The 23,664-nt window shown below is 40.8% G+C and overlaps 1 protein-coding gene across 8 annotated transcripts in view; it reads left to right on the top strand.

The window, feature by feature from the left end:
- Positions 1-23,664, top strand: part of AMPH (amphiphysin) — a 123,657-nt gene that overhangs the window by 55,997 nt on the left and 43,996 nt on the right. For all 8 annotated transcript variants that reach the window (XM_074885950.1, XM_074885864.1, XM_074885784.1 and 5 more), the window contains exons 2-5: positions 1,522-1,602; positions 14,024-14,078; positions 20,704-20,798; positions 23,417-23,512. In XM_074885950.1, the coding sequence (XP_074742051.1) occupies positions 1,522-1,602; positions 14,024-14,078; positions 20,704-20,798; positions 23,417-23,512 (327 nt within the window). The remainder of the gene's footprint in view (positions 1-1,521; positions 1,603-14,023; positions 14,079-20,703; positions 20,799-23,416; positions 23,513-23,664) is intronic.

Raw genomic sequence — 23,664 nt, 5'->3', positions numbered from 1 at the left:
TCAAAGTTGTGCCACAGTTGGGGGCAGCCTGTTTGGCTTATTGGTGACAAGGAGCAATGTGAAGGCCTGTGATGATTCGAAATGTTAAATTAAATGATTCCTCTGTAAAACCATCTGCAATACATTTTAATATTTTATGAAGAGGTTGGTGATAAGAGTGTATGAGGTCTTTGGGACTAGTCAGCAGGCTCAAAAGCAACCCAAAATGCCCAGATGAGCAGGGGAAATTAAAAGCTAAAGCATAGCTATAGGCAGCAAAAGACTGGTCTTCATGTTTTCCTCTGATGTCATTCTTTCTGTCTTTCTGCTGTAAATACATCAAAATTTCCTTGAAGTTCTACATGCCAGGTCCACAGGTAGCATCGCATCACCTTCATGATCATCTTGACCCCCAGTTGCCACTGTGGCAATGCTCACCATTCCTTTGTGCAGCCTGGTTTCATGGTGTGGGTCTAGAGGCTGGGGTTAGGAGAGACAGGTGGTCAGAGACAGAATATGGCAGGACTGGAGCTATAGAGTCTTTGTTTTGAGAAGAACAGGTGGTGATGTTCATATATTTATTCATAGTATCGTTATTAATATTACTACTTTTCTATTTGGTTGGGTTTTTTTCATTTGTTTGTTTTTGTTTTTTCCTGTGAAAATGGAAAGTTTGGTCAATTTGTCATGGGAGAGCAATCAACATCACTATGTGAGATGGTTCATTCTGCATCCAAGTACTCTATAAAGATTCAGGGGTTGCTTGACAAGAAGGGTGAAGCCTATTTGCAGATAGATATAAGTCTTCAATATTAAGATGAATGGGTAGCGCTGGGATTTAATAATAGAATGCATTTATTGTAGTTAAGTACAGTATACAGTGTAGTTGTGTCAAATTACTTTTGAGATTGCTATCACATGAACAGCCCTTACTGCTGACATATTGCAGTATGTTTATTATCTAGAGGATGACAATCCACTTCTGAATTAATGAGGGGAGCAAATATGAAGACCACTAGAAGTTTTAAATAAGCATCAGCTGTAACAATTTCTCATGAAGCCTTACAGTTCTTGATTCTCTATGACTTTGTGTTGAAAATCATGTAGATAAGGACAATGTTAATACTGTTTGATGTAATGAGCCATAAACAAGAAAAACCTAATGAAATTTGATTTTTTTTTTTTCTTTCCTTGAAAAGGACAACTTGCGGTTCCAGGAAATTTCTCTCATTCTTCCTCGCTTTGAAACCCTGGGATTCTTTGCTAAAAAAAGTTGCTTCATTAAAAAAACCACATACCCTGGAGGACTCCATACTTTGAAATGTATTTCCACACACATACACACACGATCCTTCTGCTTTTATCCTTTTTTATTTTGACAAAAATGGTTTCCCATATGAACTTTGGAAACAGCAGTGCATGCAACACCCCCAAAAATAAAATGCTATTTAAGTCTAACTACAAGAACAGAAGTGTTGAAAGTAGCAGCATTTTTGTTTTGTGACAGAAATATTAAATTATTCCTTTTTCTTTTCCATATAGGTACTTCAAAAACTAGGAAAAGCAGATGAAACAAAAGATGAGCAGTTTGAAGAATACGTTCAAAATTTCAAACGGCAAGAGGTCAGTTACTTTTTCAGTTCCTTTAATTGTGTCTTAAGAATAATGCAGTGTATCTGAACTTGCTGATTTTGGAGAAGGTGTTGCAAGGTAACAGGTAAGATTTTTTTTGGGGGGGTATAAGATTTTGTTCTGCTATTTTCAAAGAGAAAGAAGAGTTGGATTTGTGCAAGCAGAGGGCTAAGAAATGCGCTCCTAGTAAAAGCGCATATTGTGATCATGTATAACACCACCGTGCTCGAACTGCTTGGGATCAGCAGAGTGACAGCACATTTTCAACAGGGTAATTGAGAACAGAATCCAACCCCAACTACATGCAGCTTTGTAGTTGCCTTCTTTCAGAGAAGAGATATATTTCCTTGGTTTCATTTTGTGGAAATGCTTTCATATAATGTAACATAATATAATAGTACCACTTGTAAACAAAGTGAATAAACAAATGAAGCTGGAGAAGGGTCTGGAGCACATGTCATACGAGGAGCGGCTGAGGGAACTGGGGGGGTTTAGTCTGGAGAAGAGGAGGCTGAGGGGAGACCTCATCGCCCTCTACAACTACCTGAAAGGAGGGTGCAGAGAGCTGGGGATGAGTCTCTTTAACCAAGTAACAAGTGATAGGACAAGAGGTAATGGCCTCAAGTTGCGCCAGGGAAGGTTTAGACTAGATATTAGGAAGTATTTCTTTACAGAAGGGGTCGTTAGGCGTTGGAATGGGCTGCCCAGGGAGGTGGTGGAGTCCCCATCCCTGGAGGTGTTCAAGAGTTGGGTTGACATAGCACTGAGGGATCTGGTGTAGTTGGGATCTGTCAGTTCTAGGTTAATGGTTGGGCTAGATGATCTTCAAGGTCCTTTCCAACCTAGATGATTCTGTGATTCTGTGAATAGATGAATAGTTTCAGAATGCAGTGTGTTGTTATGCTCCCTGTGGGTGCAGGGGGCTATGGTGGCAGTGCTGATGAAGCACTACTGGGGAGCAGTGCTCAATTATTCTTAATGTAAACACAACATATGAAAACGAAGGTGCCCCAAAGAGTTTATAATCTACTCCCAGTGCAATCCTAAATTCTAATCTCAATTACTCCTTGCTTTGTTGGACAGACTTTTTGGCTCTGAGGTGATTAATTGCGATTAATTAAATAGTAGCTTTGTAGTACACATTAAAGCCTACCATGAGCTGCATTACCACCACCAAGAAAATAGTCTTGTTATGTAAGTATGAACTGAGGTATCTGTCGTCTTTGTGAGCTATCATGTAGAGCTCATATAGAAAGGCACTGGAGGGTGAGAGAACTACTCCCACACATCTTACACGATGTAAAAATTGGCTCATGTCAGTGTTTGCAATTTCTGCCCTGAATCAGTCCTATCTGTCACATGCACTTCTGTCCTTTCCATGTAAACACAAACCCTGCGTCCTGACTGCTGGGATGCTTATTAACTCTTTTGCATCTTATGGTCACTTAGCCTTTATTTTCCTCTCTCAGTGTAGAATGGAGGGAGGTTTCAGGAGCCACTGGGCTGTTGCATAGGTCTTCACTCTTCCCCAAAGGTGAAAATGATGGGAAGTCAAAGAATCTGTTTCTCCGAAGAGGGTGGTTCCTCCCTCAAATTTCTTGAGGTCAGGAAGATGGTGGGATTTAATAGGCCTGAAGAAGCACTCAGAAGCTTTGAAACCCTACAGAGATGTTACATTTTCCCTTTTCTTCCCCTTCCTCTTTTCCAAGTATGCTGGGATATCAATGGAGCATTTCTTTCTTCTTGATTGTCCTTATGTTGCTGCTTATCCTTTCTGTCAATATCCCAGCTGTTTGCGTGGCTAGTAACTGTGTTACTAGAAATAAGGTGCATCTGTAAGATTTTTACTGGGTGCAGAAGGAGCAGCTGGAGCATCCCCATGAAGCAACAGAGTTTTGTGGGATATTTTTTTAGCTAAAAATTCTGAGTAAAATTTTAAAAAAAGAGATGAAAGAGGGAAAAAAATCTTTTTAAGCAAAATTATGTCTCAAGTGTTTGTTTTTTCTGTCCTTTACCAAGAATTTTCTGTAATGGTGATTATCAGCTGAAAGGCTTGCTAAGGGCTAAGGAGGATCTTAGCATTGCTTTCTGTTTATTTCCTCCTCCTTTGATGTACAGAGACAGTCATAAATAGTCAAGGACTCTGCAGGAACTGCATGATGCTAAATCCGGATGCAAATGTGACTTGGGGCCAGGGGAGGAATTGAGTACAGAGGAGTGCAGAGGGAACTACTACAGCTCTCTTGAGGGGCACGTGCAGATTAGGCTAGGTCCACTGGCACACCAAATGAGTGAGAATGTTTGTACATTAAACTAATCACACGTGCTTACTCTGCTCTGCTGGGCTTGCCCTCAAAGAGTTCTGTTGTGCTCAATTCTTTAAATACCGGGGGAAAAAATGCTGCAAAAGCACTGTTTCTGCCATGTTCACCAATAAGAAGCATAGAAATTGCTTAAATTTTTTTAGTTTTGTCCATGCTTTGATCTACAAATGAATAGCATTGTAACAATGCAAAGCATTACAATGTGCACCTGAATTATTACTCTTACTGATTAATACCTTGCAGAACTGCAGTTTTCTGTGAACTCAGGCTGCCATTTCTTCTTGGTTTACGTTCAGTGCTGCTTTCAAGGTTATCTCTGCAACTCTAGAGCCTTTCGAAAAAGAAAAATTAAATTCTAGATATTGAAGAATAAAAAGGCAGAATGGGCGATTGATCCTTGTGCTTGAGGTCCACCAAACTGTTGATGTGGGCCATTCAGGTGGCTTGCAAGCAGAACTGCCCCTCCTCTCTTTTGCAGTTCCCTCCAGGATTATTGTCTCTGTGGTCGTTGCTGACCTAACAAGGCCTTTCTATGGCAGAGGCAGTTTGAGAGAAGGTCCAACCTTTACTTTGTTTCTTGCAATCTCATTTAGCAGTAATTTGGCTGTTCCCTGGCCATCTCACCTACCTACATTTGGTTTTGAGGAAGACTGCCACTTTAGTTCTGTGTCTCTTTGTAAGTTGTTTGTAGCAGCTGGTGCCATGTGGGCTCTAGGGATCCTGGTAAGCTGAAAACTGTGAAAATGGTCTGGTTTTCTTGTTTCCCTACCTTATTGAGGCTGCAACACTTGGAAGGTCAACCAGTCTTAAATATAGAATGATCTTTTTATTAATACTTGCCAAAGATAATAAATGAAGACTTCCAGTTCAGCTCATGGAAAGGAAAGTGCATAGTGCTCATTACCCAGGAAACAGATAATTGAAAAACTGAAATCTTAACATGCTATTCCTTGATTAATAGCAGATTGGATGGTGAGTATGTACGAAACTCAGCAGAAGACTATGTGTGTAAGGGTATGTCCAGCAGATCTGTCTGTAGGAAAAGCTCATTTAGACTCCCCAGTGGTGATTCCCATCTCTTTCAGAGTACCACTGGATAAGAGCCCCTTCTGGGCCTGACAACCCAGAGTTGAATTACCCAGATGAATCACCATGGAGAAACTGAGTCTGGAGAGAACAGAGCATGGTGGCTTTGCAGAGCCTCAGGACTTTCCCATAAGAAGCAGTAAGCTGCTGCAGCTGAAACCAACAGTAAAAACATTTTCACTTTTAACAGTGAATACAGCTGATATTCACAGAATCACAGAATCATTGAGGTTGGAAAAGACCCTTGGGATCATTGACTTCAACCATCAGCCCTACTCTACAAAGTTCTCCCCTTCCACTTAAGTTGAAAACTGAAAATTGCCACTCTAAATCAAAAATTGTGGAACAAACAAAACATATGTAACTCATATATGACACAGTACGACACAGATTTTCAGTGTATTGCAACAAATTTCTTGAAGCTTAACCGTTTCTCTCTGCACAGCTAATTGTGGATGTGCTCAGCCTCTTAATCGACCCTGAAGTTCAGAGGGGGGGAAGAAAAAAAGATAATTCCTGCATATTTCTCTCGACTGTGAAAATATCAAGTCCATCAGGGATTTACCTGAAATTTCATCTCTGTTCTGTTGTTCAAGCAACTGCATCTTACACTTTCTTTTTTGACAGGAAGTAGCAATTCCCTTATCCCCAAGTATATTTTATTGACTCAGAGTGCTTGCTTCATTTTTGTAAGAGATCAATATTCTATTTCATTTCTGTGCATATTTACTTCTCATTATTTTTCCATATGTAGTTATGAGCATTCTTTTATTTTACAGACTACAGTTACAATATATTTTAGTGTTTAAAACCATTAATGTTATGTATTGTATATATACACGCAGAGATATAGCAGTTGCTACTACAAAAGCAGCTGCCCATGAAGATGTCAAATGCTGTTATTGCTAGTTTATAGAATTAGGTGAAAATGAAGAGCCTTTTTTTGCTGTTGTTGAGCAAGAAGAAACTACTTTTGTGGACTGTTTTTACTTAATGTGTGCCTCGCAGTAAGAGCTGCTCCCTGGGTGTAATTGTTAGGGGTCCTGGAAGGGTTTATCCTGGCCAGGTCTTCATTTCATGCAAACATGCTTAGCTGCCTTACAGCTATGACACAACACTGTCTTAAAGTTGTTCTGTGAGACAGCATTTATTGAAGTGCTCTTTTTGCATCAAACGTGCCAATGATTTCTTAACATTTATTCATGAGTTAAGATACTCAAGATGAGATTCACCACCTACACATAGGCACCAGATGTGCCTCACGGTGTCCTGCCTGGCCCCCAGCTGTTGCCCCAGACAGAGGCATGTGCCTTTGGCCACAGCCCTGTATCATACCTGCTGGCTCTGTGGTCCTCTCAAGCATCCCGTGGCATCTCCAGCAGCAACAGCCACGTGTGTTTTGGCAGCTGAACCTTGCCCCTGGCGAGTGATCCAGTTCCAGGTTATGACACGTGAACATGGGTGTCAGATTGAGTTGGAACTTCCCAGATGCTTATGCTGAACTGGGCAGTGTGGTCCAGAGGGCCAAGACAGAAACCTGTCAGTTCTCTGGGGGCATCTGTGGGCCTCAGTGGCTCTGATCAGCCCCATCTGGGACCCCTAACCCTGCACATAAGCCTAGGAGTCCCATTTTAGCAAAGCCCTAGGCATGCAGTCCCTCCCTAAGTCATGTCTTAGGCTGGTCCCCATGCCTACGGGATCTGTGCTTCAGCTGGATCTCCTGCTGCTCCCATCTGGATCTCCCAGACAGACCCTGGGACCTGATTCAAACCCTTGCTAGGTCAGGGGGGTGTCAGTGAAGCCTCTTACCAGCCCCTGGCTCTGCCCCTCTGGCCCAGACCCTGCAGGATGGCACCCGTCAGTGAGGGCATGGCCTGCGCTAGGGTCACTTGTGGCTCCTGGCACAGCCCCACCAACTGAGTTGAGCAGCTGCTGTGGGCGTTGTGAGTCAGTTGTCTAAACGTTGCACCTTTTTCCACTTGTGAGGCCCTAGTGTGTCCTCCTTGCCTTCCAAATGCTGTTCAGCAAAGCTGGCAGGTGCCTTAGGACCAGTTGTGTTTGCCATTTGTGGATGTATCACACATGGCACTAGACAGTTATGCTGCATGAATGGTTTTGACTGGAGGATTTTCTTAACTGCCCTCCTGACTCCACAGGTTGCACTGAAGAGATCTGCATTGCCTCTAAGACAAGAAGGGGCACTCAACTCCTGTAGACAGTGATAGGTGTCTTAATCTGGAGTTGAACGAAGAACATGATGAAGAGGGGGAGTGCCAATATGTATTATAATCATGTGAAATTCAATCTGTGTTCTGCAACACCTTCTTTGGGAATTATTACGTACCCCATACATCTATTTGACCATCTTTAAACCTACCTTATGTCCTCCCCTTAGACTCCCTCATTTTACTGATCTCGTGCATGGACTTGAGATAGAGACAAGAATCCAGGCAATAAACAAAAAGTGTGAGCTTTAAAATTACTCTGAATGGGAGACACTATTTCTCCTTAGCTGATACTCAGATTTCCTTGGTTGTCTGCACAATCTCATTCTAAATTGCAGGAGATTCTTGATACTTGTTAAGGTGCAACATATTGTTGGTTCAGTACAGCTCTGTCCATAAGGAGACTCCTTTGCTAAACAAAGGTGATGCCAAATGGTGTCCTTGATAGACACTTCGAAGTAAACTAGACACAGGAAAACACGGTCTAGACTAGTGGGAGGGAGCTTTATTTTGTGAGCCAGGAAGTGTTTGCATTCAGGGGGACTGCATCTGACAGGCAGCTTTTCAGGAGCAGTGCCAAAACGTACTTTGGATACTGGATGACCGCTAAGCCAAATACAAGCAATACAACGTGCAAAGTATTTTGGAGGCTATGGGAGGGGCTTCTCTGCTGATTACCTGAATGGTAATACATCCTGAAATGTTCAATAATTTCCTTATGTTTGAGGGGCCGTTTTTCCCAAGATAAGAAGTGTAGTGTACCATTAAATCTCATCTCAACCTCATTTATTTTAAATCAGTTAGGATACCCTGGAAGGTGAGGCCCTCTTTTATGCTACAAAATCATCTCTGCAGGAACAGCCCAGATCCATTCCAACTAATTCCTCAGTTCAAAGGAGAGAGCGGCTGATCCGATGTTTTGCTTTTTTGATTCTGCCTATTGATTGCTCCAAATCTAAAGTCTAAACCATTGTCACACTGGGCTGGTTTTGATTGCCTCTTGGATATAAACTATTATGCCTGTGCAGCTTTAGTAACTGTGCTAATTGTTTTCTCCCAGGCAGTGCAGTTGAATGATTGAGTTATTTCTGCCTATTTTTCAAACAGACTGGTATATGTTTATTCTGGAGCCCTTTGGGATAACTGACCCTGGGGATAGGTGACGTAGCCCAGCTTTGGGATTTAACACATGGATTGAACGTGATGCTGTTCACAACAAACAGTTCTGGACAGTTTTCTACCAGACCTGTTAATACATAGCTTATATATGTTATTTTAAAAAATAGTTATGGATATGCAGCTATAGGCATAAACAGAGGCCAAGTACATGTTCAGAAAGTCCAGCTCAACATTTAGTATGTATAGAGCCATAGCCATAGACTTGTAGACTCTGCACTCGCTGTCTTTGCACACCCCAAATTTTCATTAGAACTGTAAGTCTGGGCCTTACTTTGAGAACTTGAGTATGCTTGTAGGAAGATGTAATAAGTATGAAAGTAGCTTGAGAAGGAAGAGGTATAGTTGTGAGGCGAGAGGGTTGGCATTTCATTTAAGGAGGGTGCCACTCATGTGAAGCAGAGACCCTTGGTTCAGTAAAAGGGTTAATTAGTTAAGCACCACACCAGGCACAGAGCTTTCTCAGTGACTGGCAGTCACTGCTAACATGGGGCAGAGCTCACTGGTCCTTCCCTTTAGAGCTCATACGTTTTGGATTAGTCCAGGTTGTCTGAGGAGCCAGTTTGATTTGCTGTAGTTTACTTCAACTCATCATATTGCTTAATAACTAGAATGATGAAAATCTTGCTCTTGAGCCTTGTTAGTGGCTGGACTACAAATTTGGTGCTGTCCTGGTAGGTACTGGGATGTCAAAACCCTCTGTTTCCAGAGAAGGTTTCAAACCAAACTATTTTCAAGTGATGCACTAGACACATAATTCAAATCCCAAGACTCTTACAGCTTGTAGAAAGAGTAAAGAAGAAATGTATTTCTTTAAGAAAAAGATTCCAAAATTTGGGAGACAGTTCTAGGAACTATAAGGAGACTGAGAAATGGTAAAATAGGGTACTCTGGTATGCAGATATATTTCGTACTGAATTATGGATTTGTCCTAATAGCCTCTTATTTTAAGCTTCACTTAATGCAATAGTCCTTTGTATTCATACTTCTGAGTTCCCTAAAAGACTTACTAGTAAATACTACCTAAAGTGTTTACGAACAGAGAGACAATGCTGCTTTACATTGTGGCTGATAACTGCACATTACAATAAAGGATGTCTTCCAGGTGTTACAGAAAATGCTTTCTTTTGAGCTATTTCCCTGCTGTCTTAGTGATGGAATGACAAAATTCCAGTATTAGACTTGGAGCTGCATTAATAATTATCTGGTTTGCATTTCTATGGACAGGTTATTAATTAACCTGTGCTTCAGGTTCAGCATTGACAGTGCTCTTGACTCTCGCTAAAGTGGAGTGATTTATTTGTTTTTGGTATCAAGCACATGCTGTGCTGACCTTTCCTGTAAAGATGTATTGTGTTTATATCCTGTATGTGACATGATAGAAAAATCAAACTCTTCTGTTCTGCCTGGAAAGCTGTGAATAAATGATGCCTGGCAAATAGGTCATCCAATTCCAGCTTTCGTGGAGGCAAGGTGGCCTTTAATTTCTGAGTGGAAGCAACGATTTTTCTATTGCCTCAGGAAGCAAAAGCTGGTAAGACACAAACCATGTTTTTTATGGTTTTAGTCATTAACTTGCTGTAGATCTTGTCAGTCTTACAGCCAACAATGCTGTGGCTCTCTTTGTCTTAATTCCAGTGCTAAGATATGCTTAAATACTATTATTTGAAAAGAAAACCAAAACTAAACATACACAAGAATCAGTAGTACTGAAAGGGCTTAATGCTGCCATAAAGGTGTGTAAGACCTGTGGCTGTAGATGACAAGATCCTGAAACACTGAGCCTCCTTATCTCACGGGGTGCATGTGTCTTTACAGGCTGCATAATACTGACCATGTAATGAGGCCAGAGAGCAGAAAAGGGGTTCTGACAGTGACACTGACCGCGTGCTACAGTGTTCAGAGCAACAGGTGGTTGTTTGGGACATCACTGTGGAGAGCTGTGTCGATTTTCCTAATGAGGGATGTTGGTTTGTGTTGTTAGCGTGCCTCCTTTGCTCTTATGTGCAGTTTAACAGGATTGCCTGACAGAATTTTGCTAATCTGTATGCTGAGTTTGACCAAGTGAGCTAAGAGCACTGATGTCTGGTGAGAACATGCCTGCTGTTATCAAACAACCTGACTGTGAGAAATTTGCTATTAAGTATGCTATTGAGATTTCTCTCTGGAGTTTTCCTGCATATTATGAAACTCTGACTCATTTTGCTGCCTCATGTAGAACAAATAAAAGAAATTATGAAATGTTAAAGGAAGCATCAGCGCTCTCTTGGGAAATATTTCAGAGGAGCACAACATCTGCAAAACGACACCTACTTTTCATTCTTCTTCAATAAGCTGCATCTCAATTAACAAAATTGATGCCCTTAATGAAGATACTTGGAGCAGTGGTTTCAGAGCCACCAGATGTTTTCATCTGATAGACCAGAAAGGAGAGAGTGTATCAGTAAACATCGAGAAGGGGCAATATTAAATATGTGGCAATCTTTAAAACAGTGCTTTTTAAAACCTTTATGTCACAGTTGTGACACAGCTGTGTGGCTCCACAATGCAGTATTTTCATCCTGTGAATATTAATTAGTCTGTCTTCACTAATTGTGTTTACTATAACAAAATATGTAGACCAGGGGCATGTTTTGCAGAATTCATAGGGCTAAGAACTTTTGATGGAAATTTTTATTTCTACTATTTTATAGAAGGGTCTAATTCTGTTGGCATTGAAACTGAGAGATTATCTCTCACATTCAGTGGGAGCTGGCCCTTGCCCGTGGATGCTTTAATGTCACGTGTCATCCAACATTTGCTAATAAGGGAAAATTCATATGGCTCTATGCTGCTTAAATATTTCAGTGGTGTGTGGCCTGTTAATAACCTAGACTGAGGGAGATGCATGTAAAAATTATTCTTTTGAATGAATTGTCAGCATTCATAACAGCAGATACGGCAAAATATTTGCTCATGTTTTACTGCTTTGACTTTTTCTTATATGTTTTCCTGGGCAGCAGTTGCTGATGATGCACAATGCTAACCAACCACGGTAGATCTCAGAGTGGTTTAGGGTACCAATCATAAAACTACACAGCAGTACAGCTATAAACATACTGTTGGAGCAGTGTGTGTGCCTGTGACGTGACATTTGTGGTCTGCTAGTTAGTCCTAGTGACAAAATGGCACGTGTATGAGTAAATATAGACCTTTTACTGAACATGAGGACAGCTAGCAGGGTTCTGAGCCTTCCAGCTGCAGTTTGCTCCTCCTAAAACATCAGAAATTCTTTAATAACTAAAAACTGTATTGTATGGACACCAGGTGGACCATGATAAAGAATAAAGTTGCTCTATATACTTCTCATTTTCACCCCAAGCACTCAGGTCAAAGAAGATATAAATTGGAAAGATAATTTCTAGACCTTCATGTGACTTCTCTGAGTACGAGGGATCCTCCCAGGAGGAGACTGGCTTGCATAAAAAGGGAACTTCCCTCCTTTTTCTGCCACATGCTTACAGATACTCCTCATCAGATCTGAGAGCGAGAAATTCTGCTCCCGGGTTCAATCTCCCTTCCTTTGTGGCAGTGTTGTTCACTTAATGCCTTGCTCCGTGGAAAGCAGACAGCTTCTGTCATCTCTCTGCTTCCCATTATAGCACAGAAAGAAGTAGAAAAAAGTCAGCTTCTGAAGTGTGTTAGGATGCTACCGTGTTATGTAGGATGATAAAATGTGTTGTTATGATGCGTTAGGGTAGTACTTTTTACTAAAGTGCTATTAAGATGTACATGTATATATTTTCTTAAGGGACCCAACATCAAGCTGCTACTACTTTCAGAACTTTCTGTTGTGTTGTAAGTAATTAAGCCTGAGGTTTATTCCGCTGGTTACTTGGCCTGTGCCTATCTGGCCCCTGCTTTGATATGCAGCTTTCATCCCAAAGCAAGGGAAGGGTTTACCTTTCCTTGGAGCATGGAATATATTCTCAAACCAGAGACAGATTGGTGGACTGGGTGCTCCTGCGCTCTTGCTGTTACTCAGCAGCTTCTCAGATACCACCCTGGTGGGTCTATTCCTGTGCTCAGAATTTAGTTGATAATGGATTTAGGTTCAAAAAGGAGTTTTGCTTCAGATCAAATTAATGTAAAAGCAACCGTAAAGTGAATTCAGTCTGCTTTCTAAGCCCACTCGGGCATTTTTCCCTTCTAAATTCTTTGGTATTTCCAGGACCTTAAACCAGTTGCTGTCTTCTTACAGTGCATGCAGTTGGGGGGAGGTTCATCCGGTTCTAAAGGCCTTCAGTTCCCTGCAGGGAGCTGGGAGAGACAAGTGAGTTTGGTGGATGCAATCTGCATTGCAATGTGTGTGCTGGTGAGGCAAGTGAGTATTTTTTGAGAACCACCATTTGGATTTAACACAGCTGCAGGTAAGCCCCAGATGGTCCCTTTCAACCTGAATTTCGTATGATCCTCTGTCTGAATGCTCCGAGTATCACTGTCGCTGATGGCAAATCCTTTACTGACACCAGAAGTCCTTTGACTTAAGTGGAATTATAACAGCTTATGCCAGTTGAGACTCTGTCTTCTAAAGTACTCACACATGCACCCTTTTGGGTTCTGACTTTCACACGAAAAATATGAGAGAAACTCCAAAGCAGTCAGTCATATTTTGCAGCTGATTTTTCCATATGGTGTAGCTGTATGTGAGAAAATGTGACTGCGGGCTGATAATCCTATAGTTTCCAACTGCTTAAATAAATAATTTGAAGGATATTGGGAACTGATAAATGTGGAGTGCTTCTAAAATCTTCAGGCTATTGAAGGTGTCCTGAAGAACAGCTTTTTAGCAATAAAGTGTGTGCTATACTGTAGCACAGATTTTATTGCAAATTCTAGGAGCTGTGAAGTCCAACGTGTGATATAATCAGAGATAAAGTAAAGCGACGCATTTTGTTTTGTCTATTTTGAGTTTTTCAAAGGCTGTTGGTATAAGATAAAGATCGTTTTGATGTATTTATCAAAGAAACAGTTGAGATTTCGTAGCAGACTGCAAGATGCAGTAGCCAAGCTAAAAAAGATAACTAACGTTATTATTGGTTTTTAGTAGTTACTTGCTTGCAAAATATTAAAACGTTAAAATACTTGGAAAAGTGTTTGCAAAAGTAGTAAGCCATTTATGTAAGGGCTCATTTGAGTGGTTTCCAGTGGAGGTGCACTGTTCTTGATTATACTTCTTTGTGTTTCTGGTTAGGACATTGGCTAGGCTGACTTGAACTGGACTTTGGCCATAAAATATACCTGTCTTTCTTTGGCTGGAATTCTTCCCTGTGCCCATGACTGATAAAATAAACCCAGAAATTTTATCCTAGAGAGTACACTATACATAGCATTTTGGCCAGGCCACCTTTTCTGTATGAACTTGTGCATGCTTGCAACATATGACACCACTCATCAGATAGCTCCTGAAATTGCTTTTGTTAGTTAAGTTTGACATACTGTATGCATGTTTTAAGGCATAAAATATAAATGAAATGTGTTTTCAATAACATAACTGTTTTCAATAATGTAACTGAAATGTGTTTTCACTTCCTTGCCTTTTTTTTGTTTTTTCTTTTCCAGGCAGAGGGTTCCAGGCTCCAGAGAGAACTGAGAGGCTATTTAGCAGCCATCAAAGGTGATTTTTAAGTTTTACATCATGTTTATGTAAAGCAAACTTCTTTAAAAAACTGAGACAAGTAGGCTTGATTAAGATATACAAAGATAAATACAAGTAATACTGCTTTTTTCATTAGTACTCCACGTTTCTGCTTTGGATCTGGCACAGGCTCTTTAGCCTGTTGCTAGGGATTCTGCAGCTTCGATGTCAACTCTTGTGGGTACAGTCTTGCATGCACGGCTCATCCTTGGCTGTCCTTTGTGTGCAGGACTGCCACCCAGATTCTCACGTTGCATGCATTTTGAACACCCACAAAATCTACGCATCTGGTTACTCATCTTTGCAAATGCTAGAATATGAAATACCCCATGCAAGGCAAGGGATTGCTTGAGCTCCACAACTGTAACATTTCCAGGTATTACTAGTTGGATGATGATCTCCCTCCAGAACTGCACTCCCTGCAATGATGTGTTTTCTTATGTATTTGACTGCTTAATCAATTTTTTAAAAAGTTTAAAAATCAAATGTGGTCTCTTTTGATACTACATTGGAAATCCAAGTAGCAGAAGCTCACTGGTCAGCGCTTAAATATCAGAGATTAAGTAAACAGCTATTTAAAACCTACTGGACGTTTGTAAATCCAGAACACTCAGTTTAGCACCATATGCAGAGTGTTCTTTTTCTCATGCCACCTCTCTTTGGAGGAGTTGGAGGCCAGGTGCTAAAGGGGAGGGAATAAGATTTGGTGACTGACAGAGAGACAGTAATGGCCTCTTGAGATAAAAAAAATTATATATATGCGATAAATATATATAAGTGTGTATATATGTGTATATATTTTTAGCCTGGCTCCAGTTCAGTAGAGAAAACATTGCAAATGAGTATTAACATCCCTGGAGATCACTGTGTCATAATAAAGCTTCAGCAGCTGTTGACAGGCAGGGAAAAAGGCTCTTTTTAATGGGGATTGTAAAATGGGGAGCAAAGCAGTAGCTTAATGTCTTTGACCATCTATTATTTGCTGGATGGGCTGGTCAAGGGAAATCCTGTACCAGACAAAAGATATTTTGCCTTGTAGGGATTTGCACAGTGTGTTTTGTTCTTAGAGGAAATTTCAGCATCAGTCATTTTTGGGGACCCATTGGATGCTGATTTTACTTTCTTATTTTTCAGTCGTCCCTTTCCCACACACATTATCAGATGGATACTCAGAAGCAGCGTGATGAGGGTGTTTGTTGGCCAGATGGCTTTTCTGTCACGTAGGCTGACTGTTTACATGCTGCTTTGATTTCCGTGTTGGTGACAACAATCCTCCTCTCCATGTTTCATTTTCTTTCTCTCTTTCTCTTCTTTTCCTAGTACTCTGTGCATTTGTGGTCCTTTTGCTGGTTTACTGTCTAGTGGGCTACTCTTTGCACCAAGTTTTGTTTTTAACTTGGTGTGAAATTTTTCATTGTGCAAGTTTTATCTTTTTTAGCCGTGCTTTTCCGTTCAGCATCTTTCTCTTGTTACACTCTGTAAGTCCATATTTGAAAATAATTTGGACTGACTTTCTTACTGAGAATGAAAAGTGTTTGCTAACATCTCATTATCTTCATGTCTTAAAAAAGACCCAGTCATAAGCAGCTCAGAGGAGCCTTAAAAATGTTATTCTCCAAAGCCAACAGGCCACCAGTGGGCATCCTTGGCACACTCGTTGGCACACCTTCGTGCGATGGAGTGAGAGGACAGCCTGAGATAGTAGTCCACAATACACAGCTCTGGCTGGGGCTTCCCCAAAGCTGACTAGCGGAGCAGTGACAAAGACCTTTGCAGATTTTGAATGTCAGCAGCAGATCCAGCAACTGCTACAGTCTCTTCGTTGCTATTCTTTGAAGGACTGCCATCATTAAAAGATTTTGGGGTGGCTATGCACAAAAGGTGGGAACCCCCATATTAAGGCAGTGGAGTGGGATTTCTGTACCTAGGACATCTGAGCTTTGGAAGGCATGCTGTCATCAGGGGCTCATTTTTCAGGGAAAAAGGTTGATCATATAATTGGAAAATATTGCACTTGACATCCTTGTACTCTTACAAGTATGAGAAAAGCAGTTCATTTTAAAGGGTTTCAGGAATTGTCAAGATAGCTAACTTTAACTAAAAGCATTTTATGAAGCTTTTATGTTGTGAACTCCAGTGGTAAGTTTAATTTTGCTGCATGACTTTTGAGTGACTGGATATTGGAAGTACAAGGACCAAGCATTGTTTAAGCAAGGAACGCTCAATTAAGCCTTCTTATGACCCTCTATCCCTGAGTTTTAATATACTTGACAGTTTGCGGTTTAGTATCATGCATTCTGAAAAGAATTTTTGCTGTATTCAGACTCCTTCTCTCCCTCAGAAGTGCTTCTTAGTCTTAGCTGGATCTTGATTTTTACTGCTGGTTACTCAAGGACACAGAGGAACCATGTCATAAAGCTGTTGAACTTGTGAATGGCTTTTATGTGCTGTTTTATTTCACCTGCATGATAGTTTAACATCTGCTATGTATCAGTGGTGTTTGTACAGACAAGACTGTGCGCTATCCCCCATAGCTATAGTCATCTCGTGCCTCAGTCTTCTGTCTCTTCCAGTCTCCTTGGCAACATGTATCTTGGTTCTCTACTTCATGATTATTTTTTTAAGCTTTTGAGAGCTGTAGGTGACTTGAATGGTTTTATGGGCCAATTGTTAAAGAAACCCTAAATCAGCCTCCCATTCTCTACCCTGAGCTCTTTGCAAGTACCAGTGCAGATGGGGAGATAGAAAATTGGATGTGCATGCATGTGGCAAGGTGGCAGAGGTAAAAAGGAATCCTGCATAATGAAAAAGCAGCACGATACTTTCCAGGTGGCTTAATGTAGTGAGAAATATTAACTGGTCTACAGGAAGGGAAGGGGAGATGTAAGCAGTTTTGCTGCCTAGTTGTCAGTCTGTGACTGACAAAAATGCACATATCCTCCAGACGCACAAATCTTAAAATCAATCATGTAATTTCTTAGAATCAATAAAACTATTCATCGTCTTTCTGTAAAATTTCATAATGAATTATGAAATGATTGAATTGTTCCAGTGGAAACTTTAATGGGTAACTAGCAATAACAGATACAACCCTTGTGGCAGGATAGGCCATTTCCCTGGAGAACTGCACGTGAAGCTCTCTTCCCCACTCAAATAATTAAATATTAAGAGCCAGACCAAGGTTCCCCACTCCATCAGGAAAATGGAATTTTCTCCATGATTCAGCCTAGATTTCCCTGCTGGGGGGCAGAGGAATCCCCACAGTATATGGGTCCTACGTCCCAGATGGAGTCCCAGGCCAGTCTCAATCTCCATCAGAGCTTGAGTACACTGGAATTGTGATGGCAAAGTCACCTACCCTCTGCCGTCTCTAGGGTGCTTAATGGGAACGTCTCTGCACGGCCACTCCCAGGATCCCTACCACATCGGGGCCTGCAGGAGTCCTTTTGGTTTCCAGGGACAGGGGCTCTTCCCTGTAGAAAGAGGAATGATTTCATCCGAGAGCCTCAGACGTCAGTAACTGGACTATTTAGTATCATTTTTCCGAAGCAATTAAATTATTTTGGCATTCGTAGTTATTAAATAAGTGACCCAGTTACCAAGACGAAGCGATCCTAAATGAAACCATTGATATTAAATATAAATTTCTAACTGTTCATCAGCAGTAAAAATTCTTTTCACATTTCTTAGTACTTTAATGACTTGCTTTAAACAATTTATCTTTCTCAGTGACAGCAGTTAAAAACAGCAGAGTATGGCTGAGGCATTAATCCTCTTTAGTGCTGACTAATGCATAAAAGGTATCAGTGCATAAGAAATAATTCTATGCAAAAACCAGACAATTAAAAAAATCATTGGACACTTTAAGTTTATGCCCACAGACATGAAAAAGTATGGGAAGCCACTGGATTGGTGTTTACCTATCCACTCATTTGGGGTATTGCAGTAAACGTAGTATAGATGAGTAAGAGGGGAGTAGGGTGGATGGTCTAGGCCTGTGGAAATTTCAGACTGAAGCCCCTGACTGAAGAAGCCGAGTACTGTAATGCCCATTTGCCTCACACTGCATCTGGATTTGATTGATGTTTTTTACAGGAATGTGGTAGAATGGAGGATTACCAGATTCTCAGAACTGAAAAAAGTGTGAAAGTTTGTTTGACTCAGGCGTGGGATATTAAGTGTCTTTTACTTATTCTCTTAAGCTGATACATGCCTGAGTCCTGTAGTGCTTAAGAAAGTCTGTGTAGGAAAAGGTGCTCTACCCAAGCCTGGTCTGTGACGGAGCTGAGCGCAAGCTGCAGGAGGGATTAGCAAGCAGCTGTGCTAGCCTGCCTGCCCCAGGAACGTACGTGGCAGGGTTAGCACACAGCGTGCTTAAGAGCAGAAGCTCAGGTATCAGAAAGGATCAAGCATGAGCAGGGATACACAGACCAGGAACGTCTGTGCATTCGCCCTGAGTGGACAGAAGCAGCCTTCTTAAGCACGGTGATACTGTGCTGGTTTTGCCTTACCTCCTGAGCTGATTAATTTGGAGTGGCATTAAAGATTTTAAATGAGTCCTGCCTGGAAAAGTATGTGAAGATCATCTGTATTTTACTGTAATCTGGCATAGTCTAGGCAAAAAAAGCCCCTTTATTTAGGAACCCTTTCTTAGCTTGTGATACATCCACCTAAGCATTAGCCATGAAGGAGAAAAGGAAGAAATGCATCTTAAGTTCCTGTGCTATACCAATTCTCTGAGTTGAGCTCTAAGTACCCCCAAGACAATCCCTGAAGAGATCAAATACTCTGTTTTGGCTCAGCACCTTTCAATTTAAGAGTGAAAGCTTGTACCCTCTGAACACCAGGGTTTCCTTTTTACTTGTTCTCTCCCTTTCCCACACTATTCTCTCCCTTGAACCCAAGGTCTGAGAACAGCCTTTTACTTTCAGCTTTTTCAGTATCTTTTTTCCTATCCTACTCACTCCATAGACCACCATTTCTATATTTGGAAGTGTGCATTACTGCATTTATTTTCCTGTCGTATCTTGAGCGTGTGTTTTGGAGTTTGTGGTGGAATAGCTACTGACTAGGTCAACTCTGCTCTTCTAGATGTTCAAGTTTCAAATGAATTCTCCTCTTCCACTCCTGAACACTTCTTTGTGCAGAATTATTGATATTATTCCTAAATTCAGCCACTGTGCAGTTAAATCTGAAGATCACGCTAGAGATATTTTCAAGACAGCACAGATGTGCTGCAGCAAACAGACTTTGGCTGGAGAAAAAAATGTGTTTTTTAAAAAAAAGTTAATGCTAGGTAAAAAAAATCAACAGTGTTTAGATTTTGCAAAGAAATTGAAATAAAGATGTCATTTTAAAATTACTGATTCTGAACTGACTCTTAGGTGAGATCAGTTTGGTTTCTCTGGATTCAGAACCATATTCAACATCTAATGTATTGGTGCTCCATCAAAATGGAAAGGCAAACCCCAGTGCCTTCACTGAGGGCAGTAATTTATTCACTGGGGTCAAACTGATGTTACTGAAGATAGATTTAGGCTCTTTCTCATCATATCATTGAAGCTACTTTATGTTTAAGACAGCTCCTCTGTGTGTTACAGACTGGTAACAATGAACAGTCCCCATTCTTGTTTCACCTGTGGTAGCAAGAGCTCCAAAGGTGACTGATGCAGTTTGATTTAGCCCACTTCTCTGTAGACACCGCCCTACTGCGAGCGTAAATAAGCGCCGGGCTCCACATACTTCTAAACCTACTGGGTGAGCATACAAGATAACCATTCTTCATAAAACCAGCTCCATTACAGCACTCTCCCCAAGTTCAGGCATCTCTTTTCCCTAGACAATGTCTCAGCTCTTGCCAGTCCTGTGCTTCGTTATGAACGTACCTTTAGTACATCATTATTGTGGGCACAAGAGTAACAAGCTCTACCACTTTCACTTTACACATGAAAGCTCCTGAGACTTAAATATCTTTGAAAACAAGGAAACAGAGAAATCCTGAGATACGTTCTACATGTGTGCGACCTCCCCTGTTCTGTGGAGAACTTTTGTTTAGCGCAGACCTCTTCTAGCTTTTCTCTTAAGTCCATTTTTATAGCCAGCAATTCCCATAAATCTGCTGTTTTAACCGTGGCACCCTGGAGATGCCTCTTCTTCCACACAGGTTGGCCTGGTACTTATTTACAGACAAGGTGGGAAACTTCTGTAGGATGGAAGAGCTGAGAATAACCAAAGGCAGGTCACTATTTGATTGTCTTTTCAGTGATGGTCTTTCAGTTGGTTATTACATGTGGGCAGGACTACCCTGAGTTGTTGTTCATGTTCATGTTCAGGTATGTTTAGTTCAGAATAGAAAATGGAATCCTTAATTTGATAGAAACTTTTTTCCTGCATGTAAATATGGGTTAATCCTTCTGTGAGGAACATTTCTCATTAACCTGGGGGAGCTGGGTGAAAATAAAGATTTTGTTTCAGCTCTTGAAAAGGATATTCTAAACATGCCAGAGGGAATAGTGTATTGGGTACGTGTGGGTCAAAATAAAGATATTTAGCAACTGCTTCTTGTAGTTTGCAGTTATATGTTCCTCCTTCTGTCCAATTACAGGAATGCAAGATGCCTCAAAGAAGCTTACAGAGTCTCTTCATGAAGTGTATGAGCCAGATTGGTACGGACGAGAAGATGTGAAAATGATCGGAGAGGTAAGATGTGTGGAGAGCGGGAAAAAAAGTGTTTTGGCAGCAAATGGATTAATCTGAGCTGTTAAGGAGAAGCGTGCAACCGAAATTTCCCTTAATTCTTTGTTGCATGTTAAATCCTCTTTTCTGAGCATAGAAATGATTGGTCTTGTGAAAGGCACCTCCTGCTGACCAGATGCCACATTTGCAATGTCTGTTTTATGAACTAGCTGACGTAAGCTCCCAGTGAGGTCAACGTCAGCGGGAGCAGAATTGGTCCTGATAGCAACTGGCTGACAAGTTTGTACAAGGTGTCTTACATGCAGTTTTACAGTCAGGATTCTTAATCCAACTGAATGTTAAAAATTGTCAAATCTGCTTATCCTTGTGTGCACAAGGATATCAACAACTGTTGAGCCAGTAGCACTTAACAGGATATCTGATGGGACACTAACCTCTCTCTGACAAGAATCTGGAATTTAAAGGCAAATTAAGCTGCAGGACACTATTCATTTTAGCCTTTCTAGCTTCCTCTAGTCATTAGAGAAGAATAGGCTTTTCTAGAGGGCACTGCAGGATTACAGAACCTTGAGGTGCTCTGAATTGTCTGCTTAAACAGCCTTAATTCTGTGGGAAGTCTGTCAGCCGATGTGCTGATGGTGACAAGGAAGTGCAAACTGTTACCAGTGCAGCTTTTAACCACCTGGCATTCAGTTTGCAAGGCCTTCTGGATAATAAAATTAACAAGAAACTGGAAGACAAATAGTCTTCCCAAATCTGTGTAATGATTGCTTTTATTCTCTGTGACTGCATTCTTGCCCCTTTCCCTGCTGCTGAAGGCATGACGTGTTTTTGATTTTAAAAGCACCCAACTTACAAACTGCGTAAGTTAAGATACCATACCATTTATATTGTTTTAAGTTAAACAGCTGGAAGATCTTCTGCTGCATCTTGCTGTAGCATCTCATCTCGTATCTGTAGACTATTTGATTTTACACTCAGAAATTTGTAATTGTGTATGAAAGGACCAAAATTTGTCTCTTAAACTGTATTAGATATAGGGATAAACATTAGATGTGTTGTCTTAATAAGAGACTCATGTGGGCAATATTACTAAATCTCTGCTCCTGATTTTTTCCCTATATAATCACAAATGTAGATTTATGCACCCCTCAACCTAGAGTAAAAAAGAATGATATATTTGTGCAGTCCAGGATATAAATGATTATTCCAAAAGGGATCCACCTAAGTGACCTTATTCTGTATGGTAGGAAAGGTGATGGCTTAAAGGATGGCTTCAGCAATGTTTCTGAGCCCATTAGCTTTCAGAAAACCTCCATGATTTTAATGTGTCTGAAATATGTATCAGCAAGATACAAAGGCAAATGCACAAGACCGGCAGTTGCTTGCTATGATCTAATGCTGTACTGCTCTGTAGACCACTGTGGTTAAATATTGTGTTAATAAATGAGGTGTTTCTTTTAAGCATGGTTAATAGATTGTAATTATTCATTAGGGACTCTGTTAGGGTAGGAAATGAATGAACTGAATGCCGGCATCACACAGCATTTATAATATGCCCTATAGTAGCTCATGATAAAACAAATGCTAGGGAACAGCTTTCCAGACTTGCCAGTGAGGATAACAGCCCTGCAGAGCAGTGCTTGCCCCCTTTAGCCTCCCTCCCACCAAAGGGAGTTCAGTGGTTTTTGAAATGTGCAAAGAAAAGGTGGGTAAGGATGTTTAACACGTGCTAGTGACTTGTTCAGTTGAGAACCCGGCACCACAAGTCTCTATGTAACAGGATTTGCTCTGGCAAGGAATCTCACCCTGCTTCCCACGGGGTCCTTGTCACATCAGCTGCATTAACATGTTCTTAAAGAACAGAAAACTACAAAGGGAGTCTCTTGGTGACTACCCCAGAGCTGCAAAGGGAACTGGGGAAAAGCACTGTAGGTTCCGGAGGGGATTTTGTTTATTTTGACTGCTGATGTTGGCACGTTTCCGATCTGGCATCCCAGTTCTCTAGCACTGTGAGATAGACTTCTTGTCTGTACATTGGCCATTTCATCAAATATACCTTACTGGCAAAAAAATATGGGGTGGAAAGACCTTTCTTAGGGTGGCTCTCCACAGCTTTTGTTTTCAAAATGACCAAGCAAAGCTAAGCTTACAAATCCTTGTAATTGATGGGAAACGCGCTTTATTTTTTCCTTTATTTTACTTACTCTTATATTTTTAGTTGTACTTCTTTTCTCTGTAAGGAATGTTCATCATCAGTGAACATACTTAGGTGTAAGAACTAGGGCATCTTCAGAGTCTGTGTTGTTGACCCTCAGGGACCTGAAACCCTGAGGAAGACCTTGAATCTGTGATATCCTTATTTTCACATAGGAGTTATTATTTGAAAGAATGAAGACACAAATTAGTTATTAAGCTAAATCTTATTTTGTTGTGAATTAAAACTTGCAATGTCAAGGTATTCCTTTTCACTTACCTTATAAGTGCACTCTGATTTATTGTCATAAAGAACGTTTTAGAACTTCAGAAAGATTAGTCTTTACAAATTACATTTCTGTTTCTCCTAGGTTTGGAGTGGAGTTAAACTACTAAGCTCATTTTTCTCTTTTCTACCTTTACAGAAATGTGATGAACTTTGGGAAGACTTCCATCAAAAACTGGTGGATGGCTCCTTGTTGACTTTGGATACATATCTAGGACAGTTTCCTGATATCAAAGTACAGTAATGATTTCCTATAAAGGACAATTTGTAAAATTGCTGTTTAGCCATAAAATAAATAGAAAATGAGTTTACAAGCAAAGAAAAATAAAAAAGGGAGGGAAGGTGGAAGTCATTCTCTTCTGCAATGTAAAAAATGTTGTCCTGTAA

Source organism: Strix uralensis, chromosome 1 (genome assembly GCF_047716275.1).
Source record: "Strix uralensis isolate ZFMK-TIS-50842 chromosome 1, bStrUra1, whole genome shotgun sequence".
In the NCBI taxonomy this organism is placed as follows: Eukaryota; Metazoa; Chordata; class Aves; order Strigiformes; family Strigidae; genus Strix; species Strix uralensis.
This window is presented reverse-complemented; position numbering and strand designations above follow the sequence as displayed.